At 37.0% G+C, this 16,029-nt stretch overlaps 3 protein-coding genes across 3 annotated transcripts; 2 read left to right on the forward strand and 1 right to left on the reverse strand.

Annotated features, from left to right (window-relative positions):
• Window positions 1-1,262: 1,262 nt before the first annotated feature.
• LOC113500181 (popeye domain-containing protein 2-like) lies at window positions 1,263-2,193 on the reverse strand. The gene is made up of 2 exons (XM_026880893.1): window positions 1,738-2,193; window positions 1,263-1,394 (listed from the first exon to the last, which is right to left on the reverse strand). The coding sequence occupies exons 1-2, from the start codon at window positions 2,191-2,193 to the stop codon at window positions 1,263-1,265; spliced, it is 588 nt and encodes a 195-aa protein (XP_026736694.1).
• Window positions 2,194-2,947: 754 nt separating this feature from the next.
• Window positions 2,948-5,616, forward strand: LOC113499877 (ashwin-like). The gene is made up of 3 exons (XM_026880456.1): window positions 2,948-3,135; window positions 3,214-3,558; window positions 3,873-5,616. The coding sequence occupies exons 1-3, from the start codon at window positions 3,040-3,042 to the stop codon at window positions 3,933-3,935; spliced, it is 504 nt and encodes a 167-aa protein (XP_026736257.1). The 5' UTR covers window positions 2,948-3,039; the 3' UTR covers window positions 3,936-5,616.
• A 1,465-nt stretch (window positions 5,617-7,081) lies between these two features.
• LOC113499872 (cAMP and cAMP-inhibited cGMP 3',5'-cyclic phosphodiesterase 10A-like) lies at window positions 7,082-15,706 on the forward strand. Its single transcript, XM_026880452.1, has 15 exons — window positions 7,082-7,385; window positions 7,929-8,066; window positions 8,289-8,387; window positions 8,632-8,834; window positions 9,212-9,385; window positions 10,024-10,172; window positions 10,544-10,713; window positions 11,151-11,284; window positions 11,642-11,760; window positions 12,101-12,344; window positions 12,785-12,940; window positions 13,463-13,642; window positions 14,234-14,332; window positions 14,903-15,072; window positions 15,508-15,706. Exons 1-15 carry the CDS (start codon window positions 7,193-7,195, stop codon window positions 15,641-15,643), a joined length of 2,364 nt encoding a protein of 787 aa, XP_026736253.1. The 5' UTR covers window positions 7,082-7,192; the 3' UTR covers window positions 15,644-15,706.
• Window positions 15,707-16,029: the final 323 nt, after the last annotated feature.

The raw sequence follows: 16,029 nt of genomic DNA on the forward strand, positions 1-16,029 counted from the left end.
AAATGGAAAGGCTCTTTTTATAATATTAAATCTAGAGCGACCTACCAACCGTTATTTAGGTAACTAATTACCTTTTTTAACCTATCAATTAAAATATTTACTGGTGAGTTAAATAAGGCATATAGTTATTTTTGGATTCGGCTTAATTTCGTTATTTTGTTCTTAACAGCTGGTCAAATAAAAATTTATCATTTAGTATATCACCAGTATTTATCTCACATTAATTAAGGAAATCGGAGGAGCTCGTGGCTAAGCTATAACCGCATAAGTGATTCGATCACAGGTTAATCTATGCTTGACGCGGTTGGTCCGTAGATGGGTGACCATCTTTGTCATAACGAGTTCCTCCGTGTTTCGGAAGGCACGTTAAATTGTGGGTCCCGGCTGTTATTCCTACATCTTTGACAGTCGTTACAGGTAGTCGTTGTAGTAGAAGCTAGAAATAGTCTGATAGCCAGTCTAACCAAGGCGTATCGTGTTGCCCAGGTAACTGGGTTAAGGAGGTCAGATAGGCAGTCGCTCCTTGTGTCGGATTATCAATAACATTTAAGACTATTCCCGAAATTAATTTCATAGAAGGCCAGATTTAGTATACATCAGAAACCTTTGGTTACGCCCGCGCAATTATGGCTCCCGCAAAGTTTTCGCCATAAAAAGTTAATCCAGTTTACGATCTATCTATGATAATTTTATCCAAAGAGGATTGCCGAATTCAAAGGAGACTTAAGGGTTTTTTAACTCATTTTCTACTTTTTTTTCTAATATGGCATTATTCTAAACATTTTTTTTTGAAGCACTAAGTAGTTATTCTGTGCTATACTTTTTTTTAAGGATTTCTTCTTGTATTTCATTTAAAATAATTTGTTGCATAATCTAAGTAATTTTACACTTTAATTAATGAGCAGCATACTCAATTATATAATAAAAGTTTAATTACTAAAGGTGAATATTATGCAAGTTATGCAACATTCAGCATTGCTTTATTAACACATCTTTCCCTCTGTTAATAATGATGGCTACCCCAACATTGAAACAGCAGGGGTTTTAATATACTTTTTTATTTTTTGCCTTCATACACAATACCTACTTGAAATGAGTAAGTAGGGGATTTATGACTTGGCTGTATTAACTTTTATTCTAAAACACACAGAAAAAAATGCCATAGGATCAGTTGTTTTTTTTTAATAAAAATTAATATTCGATGTACCTATAAAAATATGTGCAGTAGGTATATGGTTTCATAGTTCCAATCATTGATAAAATTATTCAAACAGGTTTTGTGCTTTTGAAATAGTAAGGTGAGACTTTTTGGCAAGATTAAGTTTCAAAACAGGTTGTGCTTTGATCTTAAAGCCTTCAGCTTGTTCAAAGGAGTTGACCTCTGATTCATCAACCTGAGGTAATTAATAACAATACTTTTTTTATTATACTCCTTTAAAACTTTTTTTTTAATTGAGCACATGTCATGTAGTGTTATAAATATTCTTTAGAGATATTTGTTGCATTTTTGTTTAGTGAACCTTAATATATATGTTAAATAATAGGGGCAAGGAGCCTATATTAAATTAATTGTCTACAAAAACTGGTTCATAAATATGCAATGATGAGCAAATAATGGGTTACACAGTTAAAATACTTGGAAAAATAAAGCAAAGCAATATTTTTTTGGCCTAGAAGGGTACAACACATTTATAAACAAAAACAAACATTGTTATACACAAATAACTTGACACTTACCTCTTCAATATCTTTATGGAACTTGATGGGGCGCATCAAATAAAACTGTATAGAGAAGTAAACAAAGTTTATCACAATAAATGCACAGTTCCAGAGCACAGCGTCCAGACAGCACTCGATGCTCCAGGCCCACATGGCGGAGAAGGCGCAGCCCAGCATGAGGGCGGCGCGCAGCCACAGCAGCCCGCCCGCCGAGTGCGGCGCCAGGAACGACAGCAGGAAGCATACGTTGGCCACTTGGAAAAACACGTGGTTGATGGGCCGCCACCGCGGGCAGTGGTTCAGGTACAGGTCCCACATGGAGGGGCGCTCGTGCACCGTCACGTTCACCAGGTCGGCCGTGTGCACCGCCAGCCGCGTCGTCTCCACCAGCCCCATCTCTCCCGCGCTCGCCGCACTGCTGTCACTGCTCGTCACCGGCGCCTCCGTTGTGACATTCTGCAGCCCAGTTATCATTCCGATCGCTAAGGCACTGAGAAACAACATAGTCCCACCGCTCTCTCACACACACCCCGATTGAATTTGTCATCGAAACTCCAGCGGCAATTAGCATTTGAGTGTTGTTATGTTACACTATAACGCGAATTTATCGAATCTATTATTTGAAAACATTAATAAATTAAAGGGATTTTATTTTAGTTAAAATAAAATATAAATCCGCTCCGCTGCACTAAATTAATTAACTAATAAGCGCAAATGCACCGAGACAGTCCGCTAGTACTCTACCACTCACTAAAACTACGATAACTTATTTTGAATTAATTCTTTCAAGAGTCCAAAATAAAACGTTAGGAAACAGTAAAGCAAACAATCGAAGCACACAAATGACAAGCAGCACTGCTGTACTATTGACAGAAACCATAGACGATGAGTTTAGTGTTTATGTTTTTATCACAAGTCTATGACATAATTTTATTTAAAGAGAAACTATTCATTTCTGTTAAAATAACTGAACTGAAATAAAACTATATACCCCTTTTTTGCTTGTGGTTTCTTAAGAAAAATAACGAGGACATGAAAATTTCTAAAGAGACATTTTAGAAGGCTAGTTCCAGCCTTTTGAGCAAACCCAAAATTTAGAGAAATGTAGAATTAAAAGAGTAATTTGTATTAATATTTTCCAAAATAATTAACCTTTTATTCGAAAGCTTCCCAGGTAAATAAATAAAAGCTAAATTTAGCACATCTGATCCATTGCTTTTTTCGTAAACAATGTTTATACTGTCAATCCGAATATGTCAGCTGTTGAAGTAAGGCGGTATTAAATTTGGATATATTTTTGTATTCTTTTACTTTCTTTATATGCGATGTTTTGTTGGTATAATGTCGGTTCCGTGTGAAATGTTATTGCATCCTGAGCTTTTAAGTAATGACCAATTAATATGCGTCATTCAACAGGTACAAACATGTTATTTTACTATTTGTTATGATATCAAAACAAAAAGACATGCTAATTTATTTAACATCTATTTGCAGCGACATCTTCGAGTCCCAAACATGGAACTAATGCGAAGGGATGAACTATTGGAGGTATTCCATAATTATTGCGTTCCTTATGGCCAAAGGAAGTACAGGGATACGGGCAGAGGCAAATTACTAAATAAAACGCGGCAACCGAGCCCTGAGCCGGCAAAAAAGTTAAATGTCATGCATAGTCAAGAAAGCAAACAGTCCAAAGTAAAACTAAGCTGTGAAAGACTAAAACCACCGCCAGACGTGTTCTCCAGCCACACAAAGAGAATTAAACTAGAAACAACAATATCACCAATTGCACACAATGATATTTTTAATATCAATAAAAGAAAAGTTGCTATTGACCCTGTAAGTGAATTCCTTTAATACTTTACTAACTACTATTTTCACTTTGGACTTTGAGGCCACAGCTCAAGGACACAGTTAATTAAAAATAAACATTTCATTATGATCTTGAGCGACTGTCAACCAATCATTCATACAGAAAGTAGTAATATCAATGAAAGAGATCACAGTCCTAATTTCATATTTTAAACTTAAATTTTTCATTTATGTTAATAAAAAATAATGTTGTGTAACCCGAGATTAGGCTATATTAGAAAATGATTTCATCAACCAGTTTGTAATGCTGTTATTTAATTGAATACATATTTTTTTTTCAGGCAACTCTATCAAATGACTGTCCACCACCCAAGAAAGAAAGGAAACCAATAACCTGGCCATAAATAGTGAGGATTTAGGTTTTTTATTTGTTTGTTTATGGAACATTATGTATGAAACCGTATTTTTAATGCTCATCACTCTATACAGTCTATACAAAAATCAATACACTTAGTAGAATTCTGTTTTAGTATATAGGTATAACTTGTAAAGGTTTTTATGTTGCAGCTCATCTATAAGTAGATAAATATTATTAGGTATCAATAACTAGATTCAGTTTAACATGCTATATGAAAGATAGCTTTCTGTTGTCACATTCAATACCCAATACTTTAATGCTTCCAGCACAGTTACAGGTGGTAATTCAAAGCTTTGAGGGTTGTATTCCAATGAAACCACACTTATTGGAACACTGTATTTTGTGTGCAACATGCATCAGCTATAAGATTTGAAATAATTAGTTTTCAAGCTTGTGCTTTGCTTAAACATAATGCATTGAGTCCAGTAAGTGAAGTATCATTGGTTAGAGAAAATTTACAAAAAGGATAAGCAGTGGTTCATTCAAATTTAGGTGAATGAAATATAAAATTGTAAATATCACAAGAGTTACTTTGACAATCTAGGATTCAGCTGTGAGTCACAGATTAAATTGTTAGATAAGTACATTAATTTAATCCTTAGTTTTAGTGTGTTGTACATTTTTATATATAAACTGTTATCATAAAACTATGTCTTATGTAACTGTCTTTAAATCTGTTGAATACTTGTCAATTACTTCTATGTTGGATTCATGGAAATAGACACATTTTGTCCAGTAGATAAAAAAATAGAATAAAATGCCATAATTAGTTGTTACTTTTGTTATCAAATGATTATATTCATATGAAACGGATATTTTGAGCTATATGATGGCAACATTTAAACTTTATTTTATGGTAACACTGTGGTTGTCTTTAACATATTTTTATGCATTCCCATGCTTCCACTAAATAGAGATATTTTCAACAGAAAATTGACTGAAATTAATTGCATGCAATAAAAGACGAAATATTTTTTTCAGATGCATAACCTCATAAAATGTTTTAATTGACACAATATTATTGTTATAACCTCATCAACATTACAATTAATCATATTAGAAGCACTGCAGTAGTTAGTGCAATGTGAATACAAAAAAATATTTAACAAATAATTGTACATTGAACTAGAAGCTTTGTAGACAAAACAGAAAATTGACTGAAATTAATTGCATGCAATAAAAGACGAAATATTTTTTTCAGATGCATAACCTCATAAAATGTTTTAATTGACACAATATTATTGTTATAACCTCATCAACATTACAATTAATCATATTAGAAGCACTGCAGTAGTTAGTGCAATGTGAATACAAAAAAATATTTAACAAATAATTGCACATTGAACTAGAAGCCTTGTAGACAAATAGCACAATATTCTCAATATTTAATGTATCTGGGGCACTCCACCTCCTAAAGTAGGACTGTTAAGCTTGACGACGGTAGTGTCCTCAGCTGCATTAGACTAATTTAAGTCATGCTGATATAGACTCAATTTATAATACAATAAGCTTCTTTTTCCTTCTCGATGTCCTATGTTTGCGGTCTGTGATTATATGAGGTCGCGTTGTCCACTAGTCTCGTTGAGGACCTCGTCTTCTTTTTTTTCTTTAAAAAAAAAGAACTTCCGCAGTAAGGAATTTAATTCTTGTGTCGCGCGGGTTTTACAAACATACAAATCACATGCACAACACCCACACTCTTGACAAACATTCGTGGATCGCTCAATTGTCTTACGCGGGGATCGAACCCGCGACACCTCGCGCTTCGTGGTTTTGGCGTGGTCACCTCAACCACTCGGTTATCCGTGCAGTCCTCAAGTTACGGTAGTGTCACAATCCTTTCCACACAGATAATAAGCTTAGTAGCTGGTAACTTGGTGGACTTCAATTTGTTCATCATCTTCATCTAAGATCTAAGTAAATGTGTTTATTATAATACAAATTCTAAATTAACCATTGATAGACATAGCGTTTTTCTGGAAGTAAAAAGAAATATATTTTTGGAAAAGATTGGGCACAAAATCTTTTTAAATTCGATCGTTAATATAATGTCTAAATCGGGCTGTGGTAGATTAGTAGGTAAGCTATATTGGTATCATATATTTCGGAAGTGTAAATAAAAAAAAATCTTAGGATTGCTCTATTTTCTGAAAAGTCGTTTAATGCTATCTGATTATGGACTAATTTTGCATAGCCGTAGCAAAAACTCATCTATTTATTATCACAGGCTAGTTATTCACTAACATAATCGTTTACAATTTTGCCTAAAATGTTTGTTAACAATGCAGTAATGGGGATAGCCCAACAAGGTGTTACACATAGAAAAGTCTTGTTTTTAATGTTGCTAGTTCAAACATGTTAAAGCTATTTTATAATAATAACATTCTTCATAGCTATTTCTGACATGCAAAGTTACATAAATATTTTTATATAATTGTTTGTTATCTGTAAAGTGACCAAGCACTTAATGGGATGTATAAACTATAATCTTCAATATTTGTATCGTTATTTTGTTCATAATAATCATCCTGATTGTTCCAAATACCGTTTAAATACTGTGTAGGTAAATTTGTATCTCTTAAAAAAATAATGCTCTTATTGAACTGTATGACTAGAATACTAAATAATTATTATAATCTTCTGTGAATAAAAAAAAATAGGTCAATAAGCGAGATGCAAACATACGTATAGGCGAAGTGTAAAGAAGACAGGGATAGTTTGTGGCCCTTAATTTGCGAACAGTCTCTGTGAAACGTGGTGCATTTGTTGTTGTGAGTATAAGCTTCTAGTGAAACAGTTCAGTGAAAGTGTGTTAGGTATAAGTTATCAGTGTTCCTGTAATCGTTTTTATTTCGATTACCTGTACATAGTTATTGTATGTAGATAAGTTGTTTTGTATGAATGAAATCGAAAATACATGGACTTTTGAAGTATATTTGCCATTTTTATTTATTAAGACAAACATACATACCCCTTGCCACTCTTTCGTATCAGCTATAAGTATAACTATAACTTTAAAAGCATAAAAGAGTTCTTATACAACATTACTGAAGTCTATGACAAGACAGCAAAAAGTTTGAAAATAAAATCAAAATATCAAAAGCACAAAAATAGAATAACTAACGTCAAACACATTTTGAAAAAAGAACCTTCAGTTTATATAACACGACTGATCTGTTTATTTACTACTTAATATTTTTAAGTTATTTTATAGATAGAAAGTAGTTTTTTCTTTGTATCAACATGAATGCTCCGACGCCGAAAAATGTGAAATCTACAAAGAGTAGACTGGATACTATTAACCAGCCTGACGAAAGCGTCAGCAAGAAACCAAATGCGATGTCTAAGACACAGTCGCACTTCCTCGTACCGTCTGAGAAGCTAGATAAGGTGACTAGGAGAGTCATAGCACCTTATGCGCAAATTGAAAGGAAAGGTTTGTAACTTTAAACGAAGACTGCAGACTTCCATAGGTATACTGTAGCTCGCTATCATCTTATACAATGCTGGTCAGAGTGTAGACACTCTGACTCTGATTATTGGGAATTGTTATGGGACTAGAGTCCCATAACAATTCCCAATAATACCATTTGTATACAGAGTATTGATTAAAGCAGATTTATAAATTCTCTATTAAAATTTGGACGGTTCACCGATTGAAGGGGTCGCCGCGCGAATTCTACTGAGCGCAACGCGTCGCGGGGTCTAACCCCGCGTAGGAATTTGTGTGATCCTCGAAAGCGTACCCTGAGCCTGGGTGTCTTTTATTTATTTATTTGTTTAATAGTTCATGTACACAGATACACACACAGAGTACAGAAAAGAAGAAAGATAGAACACATAGTCTTTGTGAATGTGACTTGAATATTTGTAAAACCCCCCAAGGATTAAATACTGCGAGAGTTATTTTTTTAATGTCTTGTGATTCAATGTCCTCGTGACCTAAGCTAGTTGAATAATAAACATAATTCAAATGCAGGTCTTAAAGAGGAAGAAGACAAGGCTGGCAGATACCTGGACATGAACAGATTCAACGTTTTCTTAGAGGACACAGTAGACCTGGAGTCCTTACTGTATGAGACCGCGATGGTGCTGAAAACTGTCACCGATAGCTCAGGTGAGCATGAGGGGTAGACCGAGGGCAACTGTGGGCCTAATTAGTAAAAAGGTTTTATTATGATTTATTATTGTATCGAAGTCAAAATATGATATTATTAAGACAGCCCTAATAGATATGCGGATGTGTCTGCCTTATGCCTTAGAAGTCTAAGAGCCCGGTCATCTTCTTGAAAACGGAAATAGTGATTTTGTACATTTCTCATAGCTATTGTGTTGACAGGTGTATTTGTGTACATTGTGGACAAACTGAAAAATGAAATCGTTTTGATGCACCCGGATACGAAGAACCCGGATAGACATCAGATAAACTTGACTATAGGTTAGTTCTTTCCTTGTATTTTAGAACCCTTTCAGGCTGTCTGGAATTGTTAGATTCATTAATTTGATTAGAAACGGCCCCGATGCGGGGATCTTTTTTACAGTGACGGATGTAGTAGTGATAACCTACTGCTTAAAATTCTAGGTGATTGCAGATTTGAGAGTTTATGATCGTTCTTGATTTTTTACGCTAACGCTACTAATAAAAAACTAAAACACTAACAATAGGTTCTCTAAATTGTCAGAGGAAGGCAAGACCGCTGCCGCTCACGTGGCTTCCACCAAAGAGTTTCTACTCCTGGAGGACGTCCAACGTGACCGCCGGTTCTCTGACGGGCTCAGATGGATAGACGCGAAGGTGGCTCTCTGCATGCCGGTCGTCAAGCCAGACGGAGAATGCTACGCCGTTCTAGAACTATACAGAACTTATGCGAAAGCGTATGACGATGTAAGACTCAAATTAAATTGAATCAATTACAACTGCACGGTTAGCTGATTGGTTGAGGTAACCACACCAATTTTCGTGCGCGACAAAACAATCAGTACTGACTGTGGGAGACGTTATTAAAAATAAAGTTGTTCAGTCTAAACAGCAAAAAATGAGTTTACGACATTACGGAAGCCATATATACATAGGTACAGGGACTTACGGTCCCTTACGCCTTATCAATTATTAAGGAAAAAAAGACAATAGGACCCTTTCTTCCTGATACGATGCTTCCTTCACATCGATTGTACGGGTGATTACAGAATACGTTAGACGGCCAAGTGCCTTTAGTCTCTAAGGCATTCAGGATTCTTAGCTACACCTCTAAGTATGTCCAGAACGTAGTGTACACGGTGGTGAGCGTGGCGTGCTGGGCGGGCGCGGCGGTGCACCAGGCGCAGGCTCGCGTCACGTACTCAAGGACTTCGCATCTCAACGCCGAGCTGCGCACCTTACTGCAGAACTACTTCTGTGATCTAGCCTCCATTGACACCATGCTTACTGATATGCTGGTACGGTATTCAGATATATTTTATGCTAGCTTTTCGCCCGCTGTTACGCCCGCGTCGAGGTTGGTTATATCGCGTTTCCAGGAGAATTCTTCAAAAGTCCGGGATAAAAACTATCCTATGTTCTTTCTCAAGGTCAACTCTATCTCTCTCGAATTTCATTAAAATCAGTTCAGTGGTTTAGGGGTGAAAGCGTAACAGACAGACAGACAGATTTACTTTCGCATTTATAATATTAATAGGGATGTAATAGGAATAATTTTGAAGTAAGTATTAACATTTGTACTAAGTTGTGCTTTCGTAGCTATTTCCTACCGACTCGTTTATTCGTAGGAATTTGAACTTTTGAATAGAGACATTGGACATTCATAAAAAATAGCCATTCATCTAGCATATCGAAGGCTCGTGACAAATTAAGCACTCGAAGTAAGTTAGACATCCGTAGCTATTCGTAGCAAGTAGATGACGATGCATTAAGTTATTATAATTGCAATGAACATACAATTCATACAGAAGTCGACTTTATATTCGTTCAAAGATTAACACGTTATGTGATGACATCGTGATATGATGTGATGTTACGTCACGTGCTATTATGATGCCATGAACATTTTACTTAAAAAAAACTATGCTCTCCACAGACGGTTGTGAAATCGTTTATCGGCGCTTTACGCAGTAGTTTCTACATAATTGACAAGGACCACATCGGTACTCAGATCCAAGCAGACATGTGGGATGACGGCTGGTCTAATGAAAAGACAACCATGCCTAAGAAGAAACTGAAAGTCAAGTTAGTGACTTTCTTTGTAGTAATTGTAGTGGCACTCTTAACTGGTAGTTTGAAAGTACTAATAAAGGTACAAGTTCAAAAGACTTACAATAAAAATGTAGTACATTGGTTAAAAGTTTACTTAATCAGACTTTATTTTCTTACGTGCTTTGTCGATTGTCACCCAAAAGTCAATTAGTTCGCACATATTTCAATTAAAAAAGTTAAAAAGAGTTTTCTTTCGTTAAAGGTTTTTTAAAATAACGGTCATTTACGTAACAGTAGCGTAACAGCTGTCTCTATGGTTTTGAATCTGCAATATTCAGAAATCTGTGGTTTTAATTTGTTTCGATATCTTAAAAATATCAAACTATGATCAATATTATCGACAGTTTAAGCCTAGAACAGAACCCAGCTGGCTACGTGGCTCGTAATGGTGAAACTCTCAACGTGCGCGACGCTTACAAGGACCCCCGGTTTAATAAAGAGATAGATCCCACAACTGGGACAGTGGTGCGCTCCTGTCTGGTGTCACCTATCACTGATAAAACTGGAGTCATTGGTAAGGAAATATGTGTGATTAGTACTAGAAGCCCGGTTTTATTATCCACTCTCCTGGAGGTATTACGTTGTAGTGTGTAGTATTCGTATTTGAAATTCGTTTTGCCTATAATAAGCATTTCGTTCAGCTTTAGGTACCGTAAACAAAATAACCACCACCTGGTTCTGGCGTACGAATACACCGCCGTTGTCGAAATAAAAGGCTGTTTAAATAATACACATTAAGTAAAACAACTCTGTTTCAAAATAATTGCGGTAAACCGAAAACAAAGAGGCCACGGCCGCGACATCTCAGTTGGGTCCGAAACTAGTCAGGTCAATTCGATAAAGTCCGATATAAAAAGAAAACACCTTATTTCTAGCAAATACGGAACTGCAAGAAAGCATCCAGTAACAGTACTTGTTATATCACTTACTCGTTTCATATCCATTCTGCAGGTGTAGTGCAGCTGACAAACAAGACGACTTCACAGCCCTTCAATAAGGACGACGAGGTGATATTCTCTGTGTTCGTCAGCTACTGCTCTCTCATCGTACACTTCTATACCATGCAGCAGAAGAAGATTTACCACGTATGTACCCTGAAGACTTTATAAAACTACCCGTCTACCACCAAGTATTAACTGACGATTGATTATTGGCAAAATTTATATCCACCTGCGAAATTGATCGACAGATAGAAAATTGAATGTCTAAGACTTTTTCCTATCATAGGTGATCCAAAAATGTATCAAAAGAAACTGTAACATTAAATCACGACTATGATGATGATATCCTAGCGGATTTTGGCCACTTTACTATATTAACCTACTCTTGAGATTTACCAGAGTCATGCGCCCGCCTGCATGTGGCTTATACAATCTACACAGAAAATATTTTTCGCGCTCGGCATGAGACTGTAATTATAACTGATCATATTATTTATTCAGGAAAACTTGAACCGCGTATATTCCGAACTGATGAGCATACACTTGAGTCCGTGCAAACATGATATGGATGAGCTGATGGAGAGTAGTGGCGTCGTTCTACCGCCGAACACCTTTAAGAGGTGAGTAAATTCTAGTTCTGAGAACGACCTGTTATTTAAATATTATTTACTTCCTAAATTCACAAAGACTTCAGGAACTGTATTCACGATGATTACCTGTAGGCCAGATTCTTAAAAAAATTCTACTCGGGAAATTGTTCCGGTGGACGGTCGATTTTGACAATTCAGTGATCAACCTATTCATATTCCAAAAAGAGAAACCAGAAATATTTGACTCCCTCATTTGAAACCTTAGTCTTTCCAAAAGCTCTATGCCAAGTTACTATCAAACTCCACCAATACACTTTTGGCAAGTAACTTAGCTCATTAACTTAGAACAGATCATAATTTAATTCTTCAGCTTCGACTACCATATAAGCGACGGCAACAGCAGTAAGGAGGATATGGCGGGGCTGGTCTGCCACATGTTCACGGAAACCTTTGCCACTCGCCACTTCGAGAAGTTTCAGCTCGGAGACTTCGTGCTCTCCGTACTGGGGTGTTACAGAGACAATCCTTATCACAACGCTGAACACGCCTTCTGTTTCACTCACACCATGTATATGATACTCATCAATAATAACGGATACTTTGATTTTATTGAGGTACGTTCAAATTGAAACCTTCTAGATAGGCGCCTATCTTCGTGAAGAATAACCAAGCAGAGTTGAAATATTCAAACTTACTTTTGTAAAGAGAATATGATTTTTATTAATTATCCATTTATATACTAATGCATCGCGAAGGCCAGCCTACCTCGATTCTTGAACTCTGTTCGGTGTGTAGCTTCTTCTATTTCTCGTGGTATGCATCCAGTTTGTCTCGCGATCTCATTCTTACTCGCCGCTACGGAAAAAAAAACAATAACATTAAATGTAAAAAAAATACTTAAAGGTGAAAGATTTATCTTTTATCTCTTATTAGGAGCATGTTCCATAACCTATTTGTAAATAGTTTTTCTAACCAGACATATCCTTTCCATTTCTACTCGATGTCATATTCACTGTACTCGTAAGTAGAATTTACGGAATATTGTTATTCTCAGACGGTAGCTCTAATGTTAGCGGGTCTGTGCCACGACTTGGACCACCCCGGCTTCAACAACAACTTCCTGACTCTGTGCAAGCATCCGCTCTCAAGCATGTACAGGACGTCAATGTTAGAATACCACCACTACTTCCTAGCCAAGAAGATGATTGAAGTAAGCCATTGCGATTATGATTATCTGGTAAATTTTGCGGAATAATTTCTAAAAAATGAAGTGATGAATATGTGGAACAATTAATTTTGCCTGTTCTCGTAGCAAGGAAAGTGATTGATGTGCTACGGTTAAAATCCAACCGAGAACTTTCGGAACAAAAATGAACGCTAAAGCATAAACGCTATCCCTATTCTCGACATTTAACCATCGCCACACTTAAGAGAAACATGATACATTTCATCTACTTAAGTATCAAATTAATACGACCCGCACCACGGAACCGGCACTAAGGAGTTTAACTTGTCCTTTTTATCTAGCCCACTATGTCCCACTGCTGGGCCAAGGTCTCCCCCGAATCCTTCCACGATTAGATCCGTTTGGTAAGATCGTCACGCCACCGCTTCCTAGGCCTCCCACGGCGACGCCGTCCATTCGCTAGCTTCCATAGTGAGGTGACTTTGGCCACTGGTCCTACGCGAGGGTAGGTATATGGAAATAACTTGGTACTTACAATTTGTATAGGATAAGAACATTCTACAAAAGTTGCCGACGATCGACCAGGAGCGCATCATGGAGGAGATCAAGTACAACATCCTGTGCACAGACCTCGCCGTGTACTTCCAGATCAGGGCGCAGCTCACGCCGCTGCTGGCCGACCACCAGTTCGAATGGTCCGATAACTCGCACAGGAAAATGCTTAAGGTGAGGAAGTTTTACTTACTGTTCAGAACATTTTTTTTCTACCTACACTGCGTTTATAAATTTGATGGAGGTGGATATTTCTATAACTATAGTTTTGGTGAGGTAGGATAGGTGTTACCCTTCTTGATCCATAAATCAACCACAATTTTGGTTCGAACCGCAAAACTTAACCGTGGATGGCTGCAAAACTTTGGGATTGCAAAAAGTGGGGATTGATTTAAGGGATGAAGGTACAAGTTCTTTTCTTCCGTAAATCGACGTTCCTTTTAAGTATTTTGACTCCACAAGCTATAAAGAACTAAAATATTTTTTTAACTATTTTGACTACTAAGTATAGTACCAAATTGACTTGCCGAGTAGTTGAGGCCAAACTCACTAAGGACAAAAGTTACGGATTCGATCCCCGTGAAGGACAAGCTTTTGTGTGATCCATGAACGCTTGTTCTTGGTCTGAGTATTTTTGTGGATCAAGAATAAAAGACCATAATGCGAGGGAGCTTAAAGAATGGGACCTCAGTCACAGAAGAGAGAAATAAAATAGAGAAACTAGAGATAAACAATAGAGATTGATGAGTGATTGTGTGATTTTAGGGTATTTTAATGACGACAAGTGATCTATCCGGCTGCTGCAAACCCTTTGGCGTGTCGAAAGCGATAGCTGAATCTGTCTATGAAGAGTTTTATGCTCAGGTATGTGTTGTTGTCTGTAATTAGTATACCCAGCGAGAGCAACAGGTCCCGGGGGTCGGAATTACCTGTAATTGAAATTGCCTAGCATTAATCTTGAATCCCCCAATTTTGATAAACGGTAGAATCAGGCTATTAATTATATTGACTTTAATCTATAAACGCTGAACATTTAAAATAAACGAATTTTTACTATCCTCCATAAGTGCGCGTTTACTCTTAATGACATTCTATAATCGTTAACATCAATAGAAAACACTCGAAGATGATAGGTCGAAGTCATGAGATTTACAGAAATGAGATTTCATTTCAACTTCAACGTTAACGGAAGCCCGCTGTCTTTGTATGAAGGATTGCAACGCATTGCCATACACCGACACAAAACGCGGATGACGTAGCACGACGGTTCAGGTTTAGTCACTAAAAGTCTGACTACCCATTTCCTCCCCGGGGGAATGAGGATACCCCGCCTTACCAAAAACGCTATCCTAAGGGGATCCTTTGAAAATAGTAATTTAAGTGAAAGACATGAGAATGGAGATACCACATACCTAAACGTCTATATGTGCCCAGGGCGACCGCGAGCGCGCGATGGGCTACACGCCACTGAGCATGATGGACCGGCGCCGCGCCATCAACCAGCCCGCGGAACAGATACAGTTCCTGTCCGTCGTGGTGCTGCCGTGTCTGCTCATGCTGCAGAGCATCTTCCCCAACACACACCCGCTCACTGATAACTGCAGGTGATATGCTAGATAATAAGTTGGAACTTACAAATCGAAACTAAATTATAATGTACTAACTGTCCCGGCGAACTACGTACCGCCAACAGTCGATGATAACAATGAAGACAATACTTTTACGACTTTTCCATATTTCAACATTTACGAATATTTCAAGTCTAAAATAGGCCACATCGGTTCAGCCATTCCCGAGTTATAGCGAGACTGACGAACAGCAATTCTTTTTTATGTAGGTATAGTATAGTATTATATAAATATTTCCGTTATAAAAACAATAAATATCAAACCTGAACAACAGCGTTGCAACGGACTGTCGTCCAGGTCTCCATTTTACTTTCAAAATTTGTATGTCTTTGGCCTATTTATATGAAGTCCTGCAATGTTTCATGCGTAGCATTACTGTGTACTCTTTACGAAAACCTATCTTATTTCTAGGAAAACCCAAGAGGCCTGGCACGAGGAGATCGAGATCCGCGGCCAGAAGCTGTGGCGGCAGGAGGACTCGCTGCCCAGCAGTCAGAAGAACCTGCTCAAAGAGGAGAACAAGTCTGACTACGAGATTAATAACTGAACCTTATTCATTATCTTATAGTTATTTGTTAATTTACTGTTTTAAATTAAACTTATTTTAAGATATCTTGTTTTATTTTTACTTAAATTCAAACGAACTTGTGGATTTACAAATGATATTATTTTCCCACTTTCTTATAAACTCACTTTTCTTTTCCCATGTTTTTATAGACTCCTTTCTTGTTTGTTTGTTTGTCGTTCCGGTTGGATTTTTGCAACTTAATTTTGAGGCATTTCCCGATAAGCTGAATTTTTAGGGTAGCTTCAAACCCGATGACAATGCAATTTAGAACTATAACAACGGCTGGACCAATTTTGATAAAATCTTAAGGGATTGACATTTAAAAACGTGGGTCTCAAGTCTATTATTTTTAAAAACTATATCCG

The sequence above is a fragment of the Trichoplusia ni genome, chromosome 13, assembly GCF_003590095.1.
Source record: "Trichoplusia ni isolate ovarian cell line Hi5 chromosome 13, tn1, whole genome shotgun sequence".
Taxonomy (NCBI): domain Eukaryota; kingdom Metazoa; phylum Arthropoda; class Insecta; order Lepidoptera; family Noctuidae; genus Trichoplusia; species Trichoplusia ni.